Genomic DNA, 17,229 nt, shown 5'->3' with positions numbered 1-17,229 from the left:
CATTAATTTTCCTAAATTTAACTCGTAAGATTGTTTAAAAAAAAAAAATCACCCTGCCCGGGCGGTGGTCACACACATCTTTAATCCCAGCACTCGGGAGGCAGAGCCAGGATTTCTGTGAGTTCGAGGCCAGTCTGGTCTACAGAGCGAGATACAGGGCAGGCACCAAAATACACAGAGAAACCCTGTCTCGAAAAATCCTACAGCTACACCTCAAAAGCCCAGCTTGAGTACTTTGTTTTCGAAGGGAAGAACTCTATCTGGGACTGGTTCTGGGCTTGTGTAAGGACTGCCCAGAAAATTGTGGGGTAAGGCGACAGAGTCAGCGTCCCCACAAAATGCCTCCATCTCCTCAAGTTTTTCTAGAGGACTGAATCAGGATTCCCAAAGATCTTCAAAGGCGAATGACTCTGCGAAAGGCCATCTCGAGAAACAAGATGCAGCCCTCCCAGAAGTCCCCGAAGGACAGGACAGAGCGGTGCCCAGGACTTCCAAATCTCAAAGGAGCCGCGTTTGCATCCGGCTCTCTGCGGGGATCCTTGCGCGCCGCGGCCCCGCCTAGCTCACTCTGCCCGGGGCGTCCCCTACCAAGCCGCGCCCTCGGAGACCCCAATTCCGGCCACGGGTTTGAACTTGGGAGGAGCGTGCCCGGGGTTCCCGCCCTGCCGGGATCCACCACCCTCCTCATCGGGACCGCGCAGGCGCAGGCGGCCAAGAGTCCGACCACAGTCCCGGAGTCCCAAGGTTGCGCCCGTACCATCGCAGCCACTGCCACCGCTCACTATGACCCCGGGTCCCCGTCTGCTGCTGGCCACGGTGCTCTGCCTGGGGCTCGGCGCGCTCGTGTCTTCTTCGGGGTCCTCGGGCGTCCGAAAGCGAGGTCCCTCGGTGACCGCCAAGGTGATCTTGCGGCTCCTGCAACTTCCCCTCCTGCGGGCCAGGCACCGGGGCGCTTAGGAGACCCTACCGCAGTGGCAGGGCTGGAGAGGAGGGACTCCCGGCGAGGGTGGGGGGACTGGCGGGGACTTGGGGGTGGGGATACTGTTTGGGACTGGAGGGAACTCGGGGATGGGGGCTAGAGGAGGGACTAACTGGGACTTGAGGCTGGCTGGGACTGGAGGTGGCCACGCGGCAAGCGGGATGGGAGGGGACGTCTGTGAGGAGCTAATGGTGCGCTCCGCCACTCGGGTTACAGGGCCAACTCCCACGGTCCCCGCCGCCGGTTGTCTGGACTTGTCATCCGGGGGTGGGGGTGGGAGTCCAACGTGAACATCCTGGGACCCCGGACAAGCTCCCTGAACCCACAGGCCCTTTCTTCTAGAAGGGAGGCTGCTGGAGTACTTCCTTGGCCTGGAACAAAGCTGGAAGAATGTGAGGGGAGGGGACAGTCTGCCTGCTTAAGACGTCACCCGCTGGGAAGAGCCTAGGTCCCGGACTGGCTCAGTTGAGACCTGTCTTCCTCTCCTGTTTAGGAACTGACACCTTCCCAAGTGTGCAGTTTTTAACTTTGTGACGGGCCTGATTTGAGTCCTGGGCAGGCATGACAAGGTGACACTTTGAATCTTACGGGAGGCAGGTGGGGAATCGACAGGAATTTAGTTCATACAGTGTCCACTGCTGAAGTTCTATTCCAGTCTGTTTTACCCCCAGGATAGAAGATAAAGAAAAGGTGCTAGGAGAACGGGAGGGAGGGATTGCTGAGGTGGGGTAATGACCATGTCCAAGAAAAGAAAAGAAAAACCCTAGCAGTCTTAGAATGGGGTGGGACCAGCGGTAAGTGGTCTTCATGACTGGTCGCTTTGCTGCTGGAAATGATACCTCAGGACTAGCAGAAGGTTTAAATCTTCCATGGCAGACTCAACCAAAGAGCCAGCCAGAAGAGAGAAGTCAGCCCAGCACCCAGTGTCGCTCTCCTGAGACCCGAAAGTCATCATGATTAGAGTAACATACATCCTAAGGCAATCCCTTGATCTTTTAGGTATCTCAGCTGGAAAATTCGCGCAAGCCACACAGCTAACGCAGATTTGGTCTGCAGATACTATTTCAGATAAAACCATAAGCATAAAATTCATACATCTATGAAATATTGAAGGAAGTGAACCTAATATAGGTTGGGTGCCATTTAAAAAACACTTGACTGGTGAGGAAAAACCAAGCTGGCAAAGGCTAGGGTGCCATCGGGAATTGCTGGTGCAAAGTTCTCCAGGCGGGGATGGCTCAGAGCGTACCTAAAGGACAGTTTGTGTTTGGGGGCAGCACTGAGGGCAGAATGGCCTGAGATGAGGCCTGAGATGAGTGAGTAAGAGAAAGACTCTGAACAGCCTTCAAAAGAATGGCTAGGAGTGTGGCCATTAAGGCTATCTTTCTTGGGACTCAGGTTACCCTAAGGCAGTGGTTCTCAACCTTCCTAATGCTGCGAGCCTTAAATACGGTTCCTCATGCTGGGGTGACCCCCAACCATAAAATTATTTTTCGTTGATACTTCATAACTGTAATTTTGCTACTGTTATGAATTGTAATGTACATATCTGATATGCAGAATATCTGATATGCGACGACCCCTGTGAAAAGGGTCATTTGACCCCCCCTCCAATGGGTCTGTACCCACAGGTAAAGTGGCTGGAGGGCTTTGCACATGGAAATGACATAATTTCATATATGCTCCTAAATTTCTGTGGTCACTTCAGACCTCGAACTGAGAGGCCATTAGAGGCTCCATGCTAGACTCCAGACGGTGGCTTGGATCAGGGTGGTCATCTTGGGAATGGGGAACAAGGAACTTGGAGTAGATATTGGAGGCATGATTAACAGGAGTTACCAAAAGCTTAGATGAAAAGGGAGTATTAGGGCAGTTAGATAAAGAGCATGGTGCCTAAGTAGGTGTGAATTAACAGTGGGTAATTCTTCAGGGTCTGTAATGTTGGAAACACCTCACCCAGAGAGCTTTTCAAATGCATTGATGGGGATCCACTCAGAGCAAGTCAGCAGCAGTCTTTGTAGTTGTGCCCAACCACTTACAGTGGACACCTCCTGGCCAGCCTGTGGTGAGGCCTAGGGGTAGAAGAAAGTCTACAGAAGAAAGGCCACCGCTGCAGGAAAGGGGCGGGGCGTCCTGACTACATCTGCAGCGCTGTCACTGAGACTCAGGACTGTCGCCTGTTTTCTTCTTTTTCACCCAGCTGACTGAGTTCTGACAGACAGAGGTGTGTGTAGGTGAACCTCACTCACACCTACATTGGTTGGGACCCTTGAGTTCGTTTTTTAATGAATGTCTTATGACAATTCAGTGAAATGGAAAACAGAGACATTAAAAAGGAAATGGAGGCTAACTGGCTGTGACGAGTCTTTGTTGCTTCGCCCAAGGTCCTTTCTTTCACTAGGGCTCTATTTAAAGCCAGGAATCTGTAAATAAGAGGCATAAGATGCTGCCCCCCCCACCCCAACACACACAGCAGGGGATCCTGCCTCCATTTCAGCCTTGCAGCTAGCTTCCTGTCCCACTGACCGCCCTGGTGTGAGCTCTGGATTGCAGGCTCAGAGTCCATTTTCCAGAGAATGCCATGGGGTTTTATGAACAGGCTAGCACAGAGTACATAAAAATTGACACTGCCCTCTTTCCCACTTTTAACCATGTCAGGAAGTAGTGGCCGTGGGGTGGTGGCCAGATGACTTTGGGCAAGTTATCTATTGTCTGGGACTTTGTTTCTTCTTCTGTAGAAAGTGTATGGACATGATAAATATCACATTAATTATGTGTATATTTGGGGGTACGTATCTGCGTATAATGTGGAGTTATGCAAATTAGGTGTGATAAAGCAGGTAAGTGTTCAGTTTGTGGTCCCTCATTTGTGACGTCACTCTTGAGTGTTGCTCATCCATGAATCCTAGTGTGAGCTTGAAAGCAATCCAATAGATGAGACATGCAGCACAATTTTAACTTCCTGAAGGTCCCATGGCCATTTAGTAGTGGAATTGGGCTTAACCATTTCGAACTTGGCGTCTTCTTCGGTGAATCTGAAAGTAGATCAACACAGGATTGACCCTACAGGGGTGTGGTCAGGCTCTGTGAGCACCTCATCCCTCCTTCTCTACCTCCCCAAACCTTCAGTGCTCCAGAATTTTCAAATGACTTTCAGGGGTGGCCTCGGGGAAAAAGGAGTGTCTGAGAGGCCTACCCACTAAGTATGGTGTGGAAAGCAGGTACCATCTTTTCCAAGGAGTCCACTCCAGTCCCCACCCCACCCCCAACCTCCATCCTTTACCATGACCTTTATCTGATTCACCTTATAAAGCATAGTTTGCTATTGAAGAACAAAATCATTTCTGTGTTTGTTTTCTCTTTCATGGGGGTAGGAACTTTGTAGTCCTTCCTTGTCCAGCTTGGACAAAGTCAGAGACAAGGCCCTTGGAAGGAGAAGCTCTCGCCTGGCACCACCTCCTCTCTTGTGGGGTGACACTTGGCTCCTCTGCTTTCTGTTGGCATTGTGCTGAGATCTGGGAATCAGAAAGGACTGTGCCATTCTCTAGGTGCTCCCTGAAGTCACAGATTAGTAAGAGGGGCCCTTGGGCTGAGATACTAATGCTTTCACTCCCAGCTGGGAAGCACAGGTCACTCACCTACCCTCCCCCCCCCCACCAGTTCCTGCTTCACTCCAGGTAGGCTGGGGAGGATTCCATATGGTGGTAAAGCACAGAACAGACCCTATCTCAGTCAGCTTTCAGTTCCAGAGAGCCTCATTCTTTTTTTGTTTGTTTATTTGTTTGTTTATTGGGTTTTTTTTTTTTGTTTTTTTTTTTTTTTTTTTTTTTTTTTCCGAGACAGGGTTTCTCTGTAGCTTTGGAGCCTGTCCTAGACTAGCTCTGTAGACCAGGCTGGCCTCGAACTCACAGAGATCCACCTGCCTCTGCCTCCCGAGTGCTGGGATTACAGGCTTGCGTCACCACCGCCCGGCTGGGAACCTCATTCTTGAGCTGCTGTGGAGTGTCCAGATTCTCCTCTTTGGGCTCCATGGGAGGCCTGTTTCCAAAGCCTCATTTGCTTCCCTTCACTCTGGCAAAACTGAGAGTAACATTGGAACTCTCAGGCCCCATGGAACCGGCAGCAGCTCCCTGCCCCAGCCATGGAAAAGGCTGCTCTGATGCGTGGCACCCAGAACATGGGGCCTGCCTGGCTGCCTCAGCTCCAAGAAGGAGAGTCAGGTGAAGTATGCACCCGTCATTGTCTCTGAGACTGTCGCCTTCCATTCCTTACCTTCCACTCTTCCGTGGCGCCCTCTCCCAATCTTTCCCGCCCTCCAGGACTTCACATACAGTGTTCTTGGGCACATCTCACGTGCTGTCTTGTACCAACTGTGGTTATTTTTGACTTTTCTTTTTTTTCATTTTAATTTTGAGACCTGGACCTTGCGGCTCTCAACCTCGCACCGATCTGTGTCTCCACCTCCCACTTCACCGTTTTATCCTGCTATATGCCGCTTTTAGGACAGTTTGTGTAGGGACCTTGTCTTGTTTGTAGGTATTTAATAACTATTTGTTGGCGAAACAAGGTTGGACTTTGTCATTTCTGTTAGAGTTGGGAACATTCTGATGTGATTCCTTCCACTGCCCTCATGGAGTTGATGGACTTGGCAATGGGGAGGAAAAAAATTCAGAGCTGTGTGAGCTGGGCTGTGTGTGAAAATGGGATTTTCATTGTGTATGATGTTGGCTAGCAGGTTCGTTTTCTTCATCTGCTGCTGCCTACTTTGTTGCTTTCTAAGAATGTGTTGCTAACTAAGACTCTTAGTTTAAGAGTCGGAAGGCTTTGCAAGTATCTTTCTGGTTGTCTCTTTAAAATTACAGCTCTGGTTCTCTGGCAGAGCTGTTCTGTTCCTGCCCACATTCCTTACTCACCCGGGCATGGAAGCCCCTTGGAGAAGGCACTTCTCACTGCCTCACTCACTCCTGCTGAGGCAGCCTTTTGTCCCGAAGCCACACTGGTGGATGTCTCCTGTCATACCTCACACGAAGAGTCAAGTCTTCAATGCTTGCAGTAAAGCTCTTGTATAGAAATGAAAAGGAAATGATGGCTGTTTTGGCCACGTGGAAATGTAAATGCCACACAAAGCACTAAATATCACATCAGCCTGTGACAGGCGTTCTGATATATTGGCAGAAGTCCTTGCCTTGAGCTGAGTTTGACAGTCTTTACCTAGTGATTTTTCTAGATTTGCAAGGCCTCTTTTTTCTTTGACAACCCTTCTTATATTTTTTAAAAGCCATCCCTTGAATGTCTTTTTTTTACCCATTCAAACAGTAAATTGGTTCGTATAATCTAAACTTGCTAATGGAATGCCCTTTGACTCCGTGGCCTTTTCAAGCCTTCTGTCTCCAAATCATCTGAACATAGTGATTTGTGAAGCAAAACGTGTATAATTTCATTCCAGGTGAAACAGTTTTTAAAAAGAAACTCCAAGAGAACTTTAGGTTTAATCTGGAAAAAAAAAATGTGGCTTGCACTTCTAGCCATGTTGTCTTTCTTTTGTTCTAAGATGACAGAGAAAGGACAAATTCTACTTGGGTGACCATGAGAACTAGACACCTGAACCCAGTGTTGAAGTTTACAGGACAGTAGCTTTGTGGGTAGCCACACACCGGTTAGCCGTTAGCTGTCCTGCTGGGGACCTGGTGTCGTACTGCTCCGGGATGTGAATGGCCAGCCTGCCCAAGGACTGTGATTGTGTTTCATCATCTCTGGCTGGTCCCTTGACAGCAGATGTCTACCAAGAACTCACCACGAGTGAGGCAGTGTTTGAAATGGCAAAAAAAAATGGATAGGTAGCCTTCAGTGCTCACCATTTTATTTTCTTCCTGCCAGGAGTAGAGAGAAGAGCAATATTCTCTGTTCTCGTCTTCATCCACAAAGCAGGGAAGGGGGAGAAGCAGAGCTGTGGTTTTCTAGGGCTTGAGGGGTTGGGGGTGTATTGAAGAGTTTCCAAGCTTACTCTGGCCATACTAAATCACTCTTTCTCAGTACCTGGTACATGCTTGACCCACATGTGGTGCTTAATGTTTGTTGAGTGACTATTTGGGAATGGACTGTTCCCACACAGTGTTACATCAGCACTTCTAACTAGCCTCATAAAACACTGATGGGTAGGCTTTTCCTATGGAGACCAATTTGCAGATTTAATTTTGACTTAGCTCAGATTTCTGTCTTTTTCATGGGGTGACCTTCTACTCTGCATCTCCATTACCCACAGGTCTTCTTTGATGTGAAGATCGGAGACAAAGATGTGGGTAGAATTGTGATTGGCCTCTTCGGAAAAGTGGTACCCAAGACAGTGGAAAACTTCGTGGCTCTGGCAACAGGAGAGGTCTGTCCCAGCCTCATTGGCTTTAACTGAGCACATGTGTGGATCTTCCTTAATACAAGATCCAAAGATGTGTTCTGGAAAAAAAAAGGCAATTAACATATCAGATGAGTGTGTGACACCTTAGACTTTTCTATTTTCTGTTTCTTAAATTTACTTTTTTCTTGAAAACTGTTTTCTTAAAATTAATTACTCAGTGTCCTTAGGCTTCGAGAAACTGAGAGGAAAAACATCCAGTGAAAATGCAGAGTGCTCTTTTTCTACTTTTTCCCGTTAATACTTGTTTTCTGTATTTCAGTTATTTTGGCCAGTCAATGGTAAGCTTTCTCCTGTATAGAACTGCTAGAATGTAGTCGAGTTCTGCAGATGTTCAGATTTTCTCATTTTTGGATAAAGGCGGTTCATCTTTCAATAAGGGTTATTTCCACTTGTGCATTCAATTGAAATCATCTCTTTAGAAAGGCTACGGCTATAAAGGAAGCATCTTCCATCGAGTCATCAAGGACTTCATGATTCAAGGGGGGGACTTCACCGCGAGAGATGGCACCGGAGGTAACACTGTCTTTGCCTTTCTCCTTTCCCATCTGTCAAGCTGAAACATAAGCACCAGAGCCTCACAATTGTGGGGCAAAACCATAAAGCCCACTCCAGTTCTTTGTTTGTTTGTTGAAGGTCTCTGTGTAGCCCTGAATGCCCTGGAACTCAGTCCGTAGACCAGGTTGGCTGGCCTCAGAGACCTGCCTGCCTCTGCCTCCCCAGTGCCGGGATTAAAGGCATGCACCACCACCGCCCAGATCCCACCCCAGTTCTTTAAGAAGGATGGAGTTATAGAGCCCTAGTGCCAGAATCCTAGCAGATCTGAACAAGTGAGGTGCTCCTGAAATTGAGCAGGATTCCTTGATCCTTCGTGGACTTTACGCAGTATAGAGACAGTCATTTAGCAGGATATTTTGCAGGCACTAAACAGATCTTTCTCGGTATGTAGAAGACAGAAAAATGTTTGCCATGGAAAGGGAAACTAAAACAAAGGTGTGCATGCCTACACTGGTGTGGCAGCCAGCAGCCAGTGTGGGTGTGGAGGAGAAGGGGTCAGGACACCGCTGGCGTGTTGGTGACAGATGATGGTGAATTTTTGCCTCTTCTATCAAAACTACTTTCTTTTGTGTTTGGCCCTTTTAGGAATAAAAAAAAAAAATGTTTCAGTCTATCAACAAATGTTTAAGAGCCATCAACAAATGTTTAAGAGCCATCAACAAATGTAATGCAAACTAAGTTTTATAAGCAAAGTTCAATAGAAGATACACTTAGATTTCTAATTTCAAACTACACTGTGTTATCTCTCCGAGGGTCATAATTGCCCAATTCCAGGGAGTGTTTTCTCTCTAGTGAGCATACTTTTTCAGAGCACATGCCATCCAAGCATCTAGACAGAACTTAAATCTACTTCAGAATTAAATGCTGGTTTTGGTAGTTGTCATGGCGAGCGTTTCGAAGAAGCCCCTAGGCTATTTTCAGATATTATTTTGACATTGCACTTGCTGCAATGGCTTATTTTTATTTTATGTGTTGCCATTTAACCCTTCCATTTGCCATACACATTTGGAAGATTGAGTTTTAATTCTTGTAAAAATACAAAAGGTTAGGGGTGTAGCTCAGTGGTAGAGCACTTGCCTGGCATGCATGGGACCTTGCGTTCGGTCAACCCCCAGCACCACAAAACAAGAAAAAAACAATCTTACAGGTTTGCTGAGAACCATGCATAGGAGCCACCCAGCTGCTGCAACAGCTGCTCACAGGCAGCTGTGCCGCTGGCTGTAGCACATGCGCCCTCCCTCTGCTCCTGCTTTCTTTTTTTTGTTGTTGTTTCGTTTTGTTTTTGTTTTTTGTTTTGTTTTGTTTTGTTTTTTGTTTTTCGAGGCAGGGTTTCTCTGTGTAGCTTTGCGCCTTTCCTGGAACTCACTCTGTAGTCCAGGCTGGCCTCGAACTCACAGAGATCCGCCTGGCTCTGCCTCCCCAGTGCTGGGATTAAAGGCGATGCTCCTGCTTTCTTACCAGAGTCCGGCAGAAACAAGGACAACTTTACTTTGACCCCCTTTTCTATTTTTATTCTTTGCCTTACCTGCTCAATGTGTGTGGGGGGGTGGGGGTGACTGGGGGAGGAGGAGGAGATCTTAGGGTAACATTTTCTGAGTTTGGAAGAGAGGAAAATTTTGGACCATCTAGCCTCGACCTCTCTGTGAGCGGAGCTATCCACCAGGCCATCTTCTATGTCCTAGATAGTCAGCTTTAAAATTCCTGGTTTTGGCCAGGCGGTGGTGGTGCACGCCTGTAATCCCAGCACTCGGGAGGCAGAGGCAGGTGGATCTCTGTGAGTTCGAGGCCAGCCTGGTCTACAGAGCTAGTCCAGGACAGGCTCCAAAGCTACAGAGAAACCCTGTCTCAAAAAACCAAAACAAACAAAATCCTGGTTTTGATTCCACTTCTGATACTTCTAACTGAGCCAGGATCTTCGGTTGGCAATTCCTGGGCAAACAGACTGTCGGAAGGAGAGGTAGGCAGGACAGGCCCCTGAAGGGCTGAAACATGGGGAGGGTGGCTCACGCAGTCCACACTGCTTCTGTGGGGAAAGGGTTCTCGCTGTGGCTGCTGCTTTGCCGGAGCTCCAGGGCATGGACGTTCCTAGTCTCGATCATCCTCTGTGTCCCAAGGGCTCTCAGGTCACACCTGTCACTTCCCGACTAGCTGCTACTGCTCTTGGAGATAAGAACAAGCAGTAGGCGTAGAGTCAGGGACCCAGATGTTGCAGTTCTGCTCTGCTGTTGGCCAGTTTTGTAACTTGTTCCCAGCAAAAACCAGGACCGAGAAGGCCTGTTCCATGGGGTTGTTATGGGGTTAAACCAATGTATGCACTCAGTGCTTGGTTACCTGGATGGGTGCTGAGATGGGAGAGACGTAGAACAAGTCATCTGAGCACACAGTAGAGACAGAGCCCCCAGGATGGCCCAGTCACCTTTCTACCCTGCTTTCAGATGCCATCTTCCCTTCAAAATGAAATCACTGATTTATTTGGTCAAATGTTGGCTTGAGGCCACGGGTACTTGCATCTTGTGCCATAGTAAGGGCCTTCTTCGGTTTGGTTCAGACCCTGGTGCCTATTTCCTTAATGAGTCCTTTTTACGTACCCTTTCACTGTTTACATTTGCCTATCCTCATTCCTGTCACCTGTGGGATCCTATTAACTGATTATATGACAGGCTTTAGTTTCTCTGAAGAGTTTGAATTTACCATTTCCTTTTGTCCCTCCTCCTTTGGCCTTGCCCAGGTATGAGCATTTATGGTGAGACATTTCCTGATGAGAACTTCAAACTCAAGCACTATGGCATTGGGTGGGTCAGCATGGCCAATGCTGGTCCCGACACCAATGGCTCCCAGTTCTTCATCACCTTGACCAAGCCCACCTGGTTGGATGGCAAACATGTCGTATTTGGAAAAGTCCTGGATGGGATGGTAATTTGATATATCCTTTTCCCCTCTTATAAAGCTTTATGCTTATGAGGATATCTTCAGTAAGTCATTGAATATTCAAATGCGTTATTAGATAGCTTTTGTATGGTGACTAGAGTTTTTTGTTGTTGTTGGTTTTTTTTTTTTTTTTTTGGATGGTTTTTCAGGACAGGGTTTCTCTGTGTAGCCTTGGCTGTCCTGGAACTCACTCTGTAGACCAGGTTGGCCTCGAACTCACAGAGATCCACCTGTCTCTGCCTCCTGAGTGCTGGGATTAAAGGCGTGGGCCACCACTACTCAGCTCTGACTTGAGTTTTTGAAGGTGAATAAATTACATATGGCATGGTATTTTAATTGCTAGAGGCATCAAGCAAGACATTGAAGAAGTTAGGTACTTTAGTTAATTTAAGAAATTTAACCAAATAAACTAGGGACTGAATATGTATTCAATGAAATATTATTTGGTATTAAAAAGGACATTTAAAGGCGTGGTATAATACACACACACACACACACACACACACACACACACACATGATCTATCTGTCTGTCTGTCTGTTAGTCAGTCTGTCTTTCCGTCAATCTATCTATTCACATATGCTTTGAAACCTTATCCAGTCACAAAAAGACAAATAGTGGCCGGGCGGTGGTGGCACATGCCTTTGATCCCAGCACTTGGGAGGCAGAGGCAGGCGGATCTTTGTGAGTTTGAGCCAGCCTGGTCTACAGAGTGAGATCTAGGAAAGGCGCAAAGCTACACAGAGAAACTCTGTCTCAAAAAAAAAAAAAAAAAATCAATTAAAAAAATTTTAAAAAAGACAAATAGTGTATGAGTTTAATTATATGAGCTATTTAGAGTAGTTAAGTTCATAGAGATAGAAAAAAAATTGACAGTTGCCAGAGGTGGGGAGAAAGAGGTATTTAATGAATACAGACTTTAGTTTTGCAAATTGACAAACGTGGTTGCATGCATATAACCACTACTGAGGTATGTATTCATTTTGTGACTTTTCTTGGGAAGATATGGACAAACATCTATTCACCCTATTGTACTAATGTAAAACCAAGGGAGTGACTTTATCAAAGTCCAACTTGGTGAACCAATGAATTCATTGGGGTTTCATACAGGAGTCTAGGTGAGAGGTTACTTACAGGAACATGGATGACTCAAAGGCAACTACATCACTGAAAAGCCCATCTCAGCATGGGCAGCTATTCAAAAGAGCTACAACTTTAGAGCTTTATGCATGACTTCCTAGCAACTCAGCTGTCTTAAGATACCCTTTTACCCACAAGTTATTCCTTATATAACTTTGGGGAGGTACCTTGTGAATTTTGTAAATTTCAGGGACTTTCTGAGATTTGTGAATTGTTTATTCCTGAATCTTAAGAAGGCTGCCTCTAGAATGGAAATGTTTTGATATAGAGTATATTACTATACAATTAGTCCTTAAAAATGTTACATGTTTCTTACTACAATTAAAATAAAATATTAGCCTGCAGGTGGTGCACAACTTTAATCCCAGCACTTAAGAGGCAGAGGCAAGCAGATCTCTGAATTTGAGGCCATCCTGGTCTACACAGTGAGTACTGGGCCAGACAGAGATATATAGTGAGAGCCTGTCTCAGAAATTAAATTAAATTAAATTAAAATATTATAGCCAAGTGTGATGGTGCATGACTTTAATCCCAATACTAAAGAGGAGAGTCAGGCAGATTGTGATTTTAAGACTAGCTGTGGTATAAAGAAAGTCCTATGCCAGCCTGGGCTAGAAGCAATCATGTCTCAATAATAAGTAAACAAACAAATACTTTAAAAAAAATCCTGAGCTGTGAGGTGGTGGCACATGCCTTTAATCCCAGCATTCCAGAGGCAGAGGCTCTCTGAGTTTGAGGCCAGCCTGGTCTACAGAGTGACTTCCAGGACAGCTAAGGCTATACAGAGAGAAACCCTGTCTTGAAAAAAATCCTGAACTCATGTGATTCCATCCACATGCTAAGTCACATTTAAAGACACCAAGCCTACATTGCTAGTTATTCACTGAAAAAATAACAAAGAGATCCAATTCAGAGCTTATTTCTTATTCTTATCAACTCTCAGGACTTGTCCTCTAGCTGCCCAGATCATCTCTCTCGGCCTCTGCCAAGTGTCCAGGTATCCTGGTTGGCTTTCCTATTGCTGTGAGAGAACACTGACCAAAGTCACTTGGAGAGTAAAGCATTTGTCTTAGTTAGCGTTTGCATCACTGATACACCGTGACCAAAAGCAGACTGGGGAGGAAAGGGTTTGTTTGGCTTACACTTTCAAGTTGCTGTTCATCACTGAAGGAAGTCAGGACAGGAACTCAAGCAGGGCAGGAACCTGGAGGCAGGAGTTAATGCAGAAGCCATGGAGGGGTGCTGCTTACTGACTTGCTCCCCATGGCTTGCTCGGCCTGCTTTCTTACAGAACCCAGGAACACCAACCCAGGAATAGTACCATCCATAATGGGCTGGGACCTCCTCATCAATCACCAATTAAAAAAATGCTCTACAGTCAGATCTTACAGAGGCATTTCTCAGCTGAAGCTCTCTTCCCTTCTGTGACTCTAGCTTGTGTCAAGCTGACATAAAATTAGCCAACACAGGATTTCTCAGGCTTCCAAGTTAGAGTCCATGATCCAGGGAATTGAAGCAGAGGCCTCGGAGAAATGCTACTTACTGGCCTCCTCTTCATGACTTGCTCAACCTGCTTTCTTATATCGTCCAAAATCACCTGCTCATAGCGGGCTGGGCCCTCCCACATCAACCATCAATGAAGACAATGTCCCACAGACATGCCCACTGATGGAGGCAGTTCCTCAGTGGAGGTTTCCTTTCCCAGGAGACTAGCTAGTGTCCAGTTGAAACACAAAGCAGCTCAGCAGACCCTGACTTCCCTTCCCATTTGTTTTGTGTCCCTGGGTCTCATTTGCATGTGAGTTGCTCTGTGTCATCTGAGTTTGCACAGCATCTCACTAGCTGTGGGCACCCATTTCTACTGCTATCCTGATCCCCCAACCAAAGGCCAGGAACTGAGCTGCACCCTGGAGAACTCATCAGAAATGACTTTCTTGGTCTCAGCCTGCTCCCTCCTTCAGTGTGACCCTTAGGGTCACCGGCTTGAGACCCCTCCAGGGCCCCTACTACTTGGGATTGAATTACATCCATGGCAGATTCAACCGCTTGACAAATGGCTTAGGTCATCTCCAAAGAAGTCAAGTCAGAGGCTGGCTACTTTACACATGCTTTCTGGTCTGCATTGCATGTCTAGACTAGGAGAAGACAGAGCCGAAACCAACCCAATGCCATGCTAATATCTTTTATTAGAAATCTGGATTTACAAGACTAGCTAAGCCTTTTTCAAATGTAACATGTTTATTATTAAAGAAACAGGGATAGATATGTTATCTGAGTTTCCGAGAAACAGGTACCTTTATTCTCTCTGAGTGGACTGATAGAGCGTGTGTGTGTGTGTGTGTGTGTGTGTGTGTGTGTGTGTGTGTGTGTGTAAATATAATACACATATATGAAACACATATATACATATAATACACACATATCTTACACACATACACATATTTATTACATGCACACAATATATATATTACATTACATTACTGCATGCATATGTAAAAACCCAGGATAATCTCCTAGGTGCTCCACTCACAATGGCATTGTTTTGAAGATTGATAGTAGCAGGTAAGGAGAATGCTGGAGTTATTTGCAAAGCAGTGCTCCTTAGCTTGCATGGGTTTACAAAGATGAAACGTATGTCCCAGGGCTGGGGATGTGGCTCAGTTGGTAGATGATTACTGATCATATAGGAAGTGCTGAGTTTGGTCCTCTGTACCACTTAAACCTGTTGTGGTGGTGCACATCGGTCATCCCAGCATGTGGGAGGTGGAAGCAGGACTATCAAAAGATCAAGGTCACCCTCAGCTACGTAGCAAGTTCTAAGGCCAGCCTGATAGTCGGGACCCTGTCTCAAAAGAGTAATAACAGCAAACATTACCCACTTGCACTTCTGGAATTGGACTGTGAATCCTGTGAATCGTCATAGCTACTAACCCCCAATGAGCCACAGGTCTCCTGTTTCTCTCTTGCCAGACTGTGGTACACTCCATAGAACTTCAAGCCACGGATGACCATGACCGCCCACTTACTGACTGCACTATCGTCAACAGTGGCAAGATAGATGTGAAGACACCCTTCGTGGTCGAGGTCCCTGACTGGTAACAGACATGGCGGAAAAACCAGGGACACACTCTGGCTGGTCCGTGTGTGCATCTGCTCTCCACCAGGTGTCTTTTGACCCTTTAGTTAAGTTGTACTTAAAACAACAACAACAACATTCTCTTTTAATTTCCCAGTCCAGATTGCAACGAAGATTTAAAAATCAACCACACAGCCAGATGTCCTGGCAAACACCTATAATCCCAGCACTAGGGAGGTGGAGGCAGGAAGATTAGGGGTTCAGGGCCAGCCTTGGCTACATAGTGAGTTTGAGGCTAGCCTAGTCTGTGTGGAACCCTGTTTCAAAAACCATGCCAAACAACAGTAAAAATCAAACCAAAGTTTATTGTGCATGAATTTTGGCATATCACCTGCTCAGGTACTTTAAACAGAAACAACATCGACTTCTTTTCCAATGGTGCTATTGTGAAATCAGAAAACTTCACATTGGCTATTTATTTTTAAGAATACGGTCTTTCATTTGTTTGGTTTCTCTCAGTTTCTTGTCTTCTCTATGTTGGGTGATCTGTTTAAGTCTGTTTAAGAACAGTGACTAAAGTGAGGCTTAGCATTCTCTGTTCAAATAATTCTTGTCAGGTAAAGGGAAATTTGAGTAACATCATCTGTCGTATGTCATCAGCATTTTTGTGCTTTGATGTTCTTTATATTAAATTCTTTTTATGTGAATTGACTCTTTCTGCAAGACTCTTCTCCCTTTATTTTTATAATTTTTATGTGATGGATGTCTTGTCTGCATGTATGTCTGTGCACCATGTGTGTGCAATACCCATGAAGTCTGGAAGAGGGCACCAGATTTCTTGCCTGGTGCTAGAGTTGGGAGCTGTCATATGTGTGCTAGAAATTGAAACTGGGTCCTTTGGAAAAGCACCAGAGATGGGCCACAGACTTACATCCCAAACACAGAAGCTGATCATTCATTAATCTTTATAGACCCATGGTTCTCGAAACCTTCCGTATGCTGCGATCCTTTAATACAGTTTCTCATGTTGTGGTGACCCCCACCCCCACCCCCACCATAAAATAATTCTCATTGCTACTTCATAACTGTATCTTGCTACTGTTAACGAATCATATTATAATTTAAATATGTGGTATGCGACACTCCCCTCCCCCTTAAGGTCATGATTCTCTGGTTGAAAAACCACAGATTTAGACTTGTCTTGAGTCCAGTTGCTATGGAATCTTCTTAGTTGACAGTGTGAGTCAAGATTAAGGCTGTATTTCAAGGAAATGAGACAGCACAGTCTTAGAGCTGTGTGACATCTGAGGCTGTACAGTTGAGGCCAGGCTCTGGTTAGATGAAAATGGAATCATGTCAGACAGTGAGGAGTCAAAGAAGTCTCTCATCATCTCTGCCAGAGATGGAAACAGGAGGACTGGAGAAATGGCTTCAGCAGTTGAGAACATTTGTTCTTACAGAGGACCCAGGTTTGATCCTCTGCACGCACAGCTCACAGTAACTCCAGTTCCAGAGGCTCCTAAATCCTCTTCTGGCCTCTGGAGGCTCTAGGCATGAATAGGGTGGGAACATGTACATACATGTAGGCAAAACACACATGAATAAATCTAAAAACAATAACAACAACAAGGATTAAAAAAAGTTTTGAAGAATCAGAAGGTACCTTTGTTGTTGCAGCTACTGATGCTGCTGGTGGTGGTGGAGGAGGAGGTGCTGGTGGTGCTGGTGGTGCTGGTGGTGGAGGTGGCGGCAGTGGTGGTGGTGGTGGTATTGTAAAGTCTATGATATACTTGGGAATGGTTTGCTCATATTTTTCACAACAAATATTTATTGTGGTGCTTTGCTGTGACAGACTACATCAGGTCTTAGTTTGACCTTTCGGATATGACAGTGGACAAAGAGAAATGGGTCTCGTGCAGTTGACACTCTAGTGGAGGAGATGGAAGATCAGCAAGCATAAACAGAGATGAGGGAGATGAAGAGGACAGGTGTGTTGCTAGGATGGGGTGGGAAACCCCCTTAGAGCAGCTCCCTATGACTCCCCAGAGGGATCAAGTTTGCTCATGTGGAGCAAGAACCGAGGTGACCCAGGAGGATGGCCCTGACATTGGGTACTTTTCTGTTGCTGATAAAATAACA

The 17,229-nt window shown here is 46.1% G+C and overlaps 1 protein-coding gene across 2 annotated transcripts; it reads left to right on the top strand.

Moving 5' to 3' along the window:
• Nucleotides 1–628: 628 nt before the first annotated feature.
• Ppic (peptidylprolyl isomerase C) lies at nucleotides 629–15,349 on the top strand. 2 transcript variants are annotated; one of them, XM_036204644.1, is made up of 5 exons: nucleotides 629–900; nucleotides 7,242–7,355; nucleotides 7,811–7,904; nucleotides 10,675–10,859; nucleotides 14,985–15,349. In XM_036204644.1, exons 1-5 carry the CDS (start codon nucleotides 784–786, stop codon nucleotides 15,111–15,113), a joined length of 639 nt encoding a protein of 212 aa, XP_036060537.1. In that variant the 5' UTR covers nucleotides 629–783; the 3' UTR covers nucleotides 15,114–15,349. The 2 variants fall into 2 exon arrangements, with proteins under 2 accessions (XP_036060537.1, XP_036060538.1); XM_036204645.1 differs by having other exon boundaries at nucleotides 14,962–15,065.
• Nucleotides 15,350–17,229: the final 1,880 nt, after the last annotated feature.

Source organism: Onychomys torridus, chromosome 13 (assembly GCF_903995425.1).
Source record: "Onychomys torridus chromosome 13, mOncTor1.1, whole genome shotgun sequence".
NCBI lineage: Eukaryota > Metazoa > Chordata > Mammalia > Rodentia > Cricetidae > Onychomys > Onychomys torridus.
This window is presented reverse-complemented; position numbering and strand designations above follow the sequence as displayed.

Bases quoted from the DNA above. Each gene is read 5' to 3' on its own strand.
- Ppic (XM_036204644.1), top strand. From the start codon at position 784: ATGACCCCGGGTCCCCGTCTGCTGCTGGCCACGGTGCTCTGCCTGGGG. The intron at 901-7,241 runs GTGATCTTGCGG...CATTACCCACAG, and splicing joins GTCCCTCGGTGACCGCCAAG to GTCTTCTTTGATGTGAAGAT. The intron at 7,905-10,674 runs GTAACACTGTCT...GGCCTTGCCCAG, and splicing joins CGCGAGAGATGGCACCGGAG to GTATGAGCATTTATGGTGAG.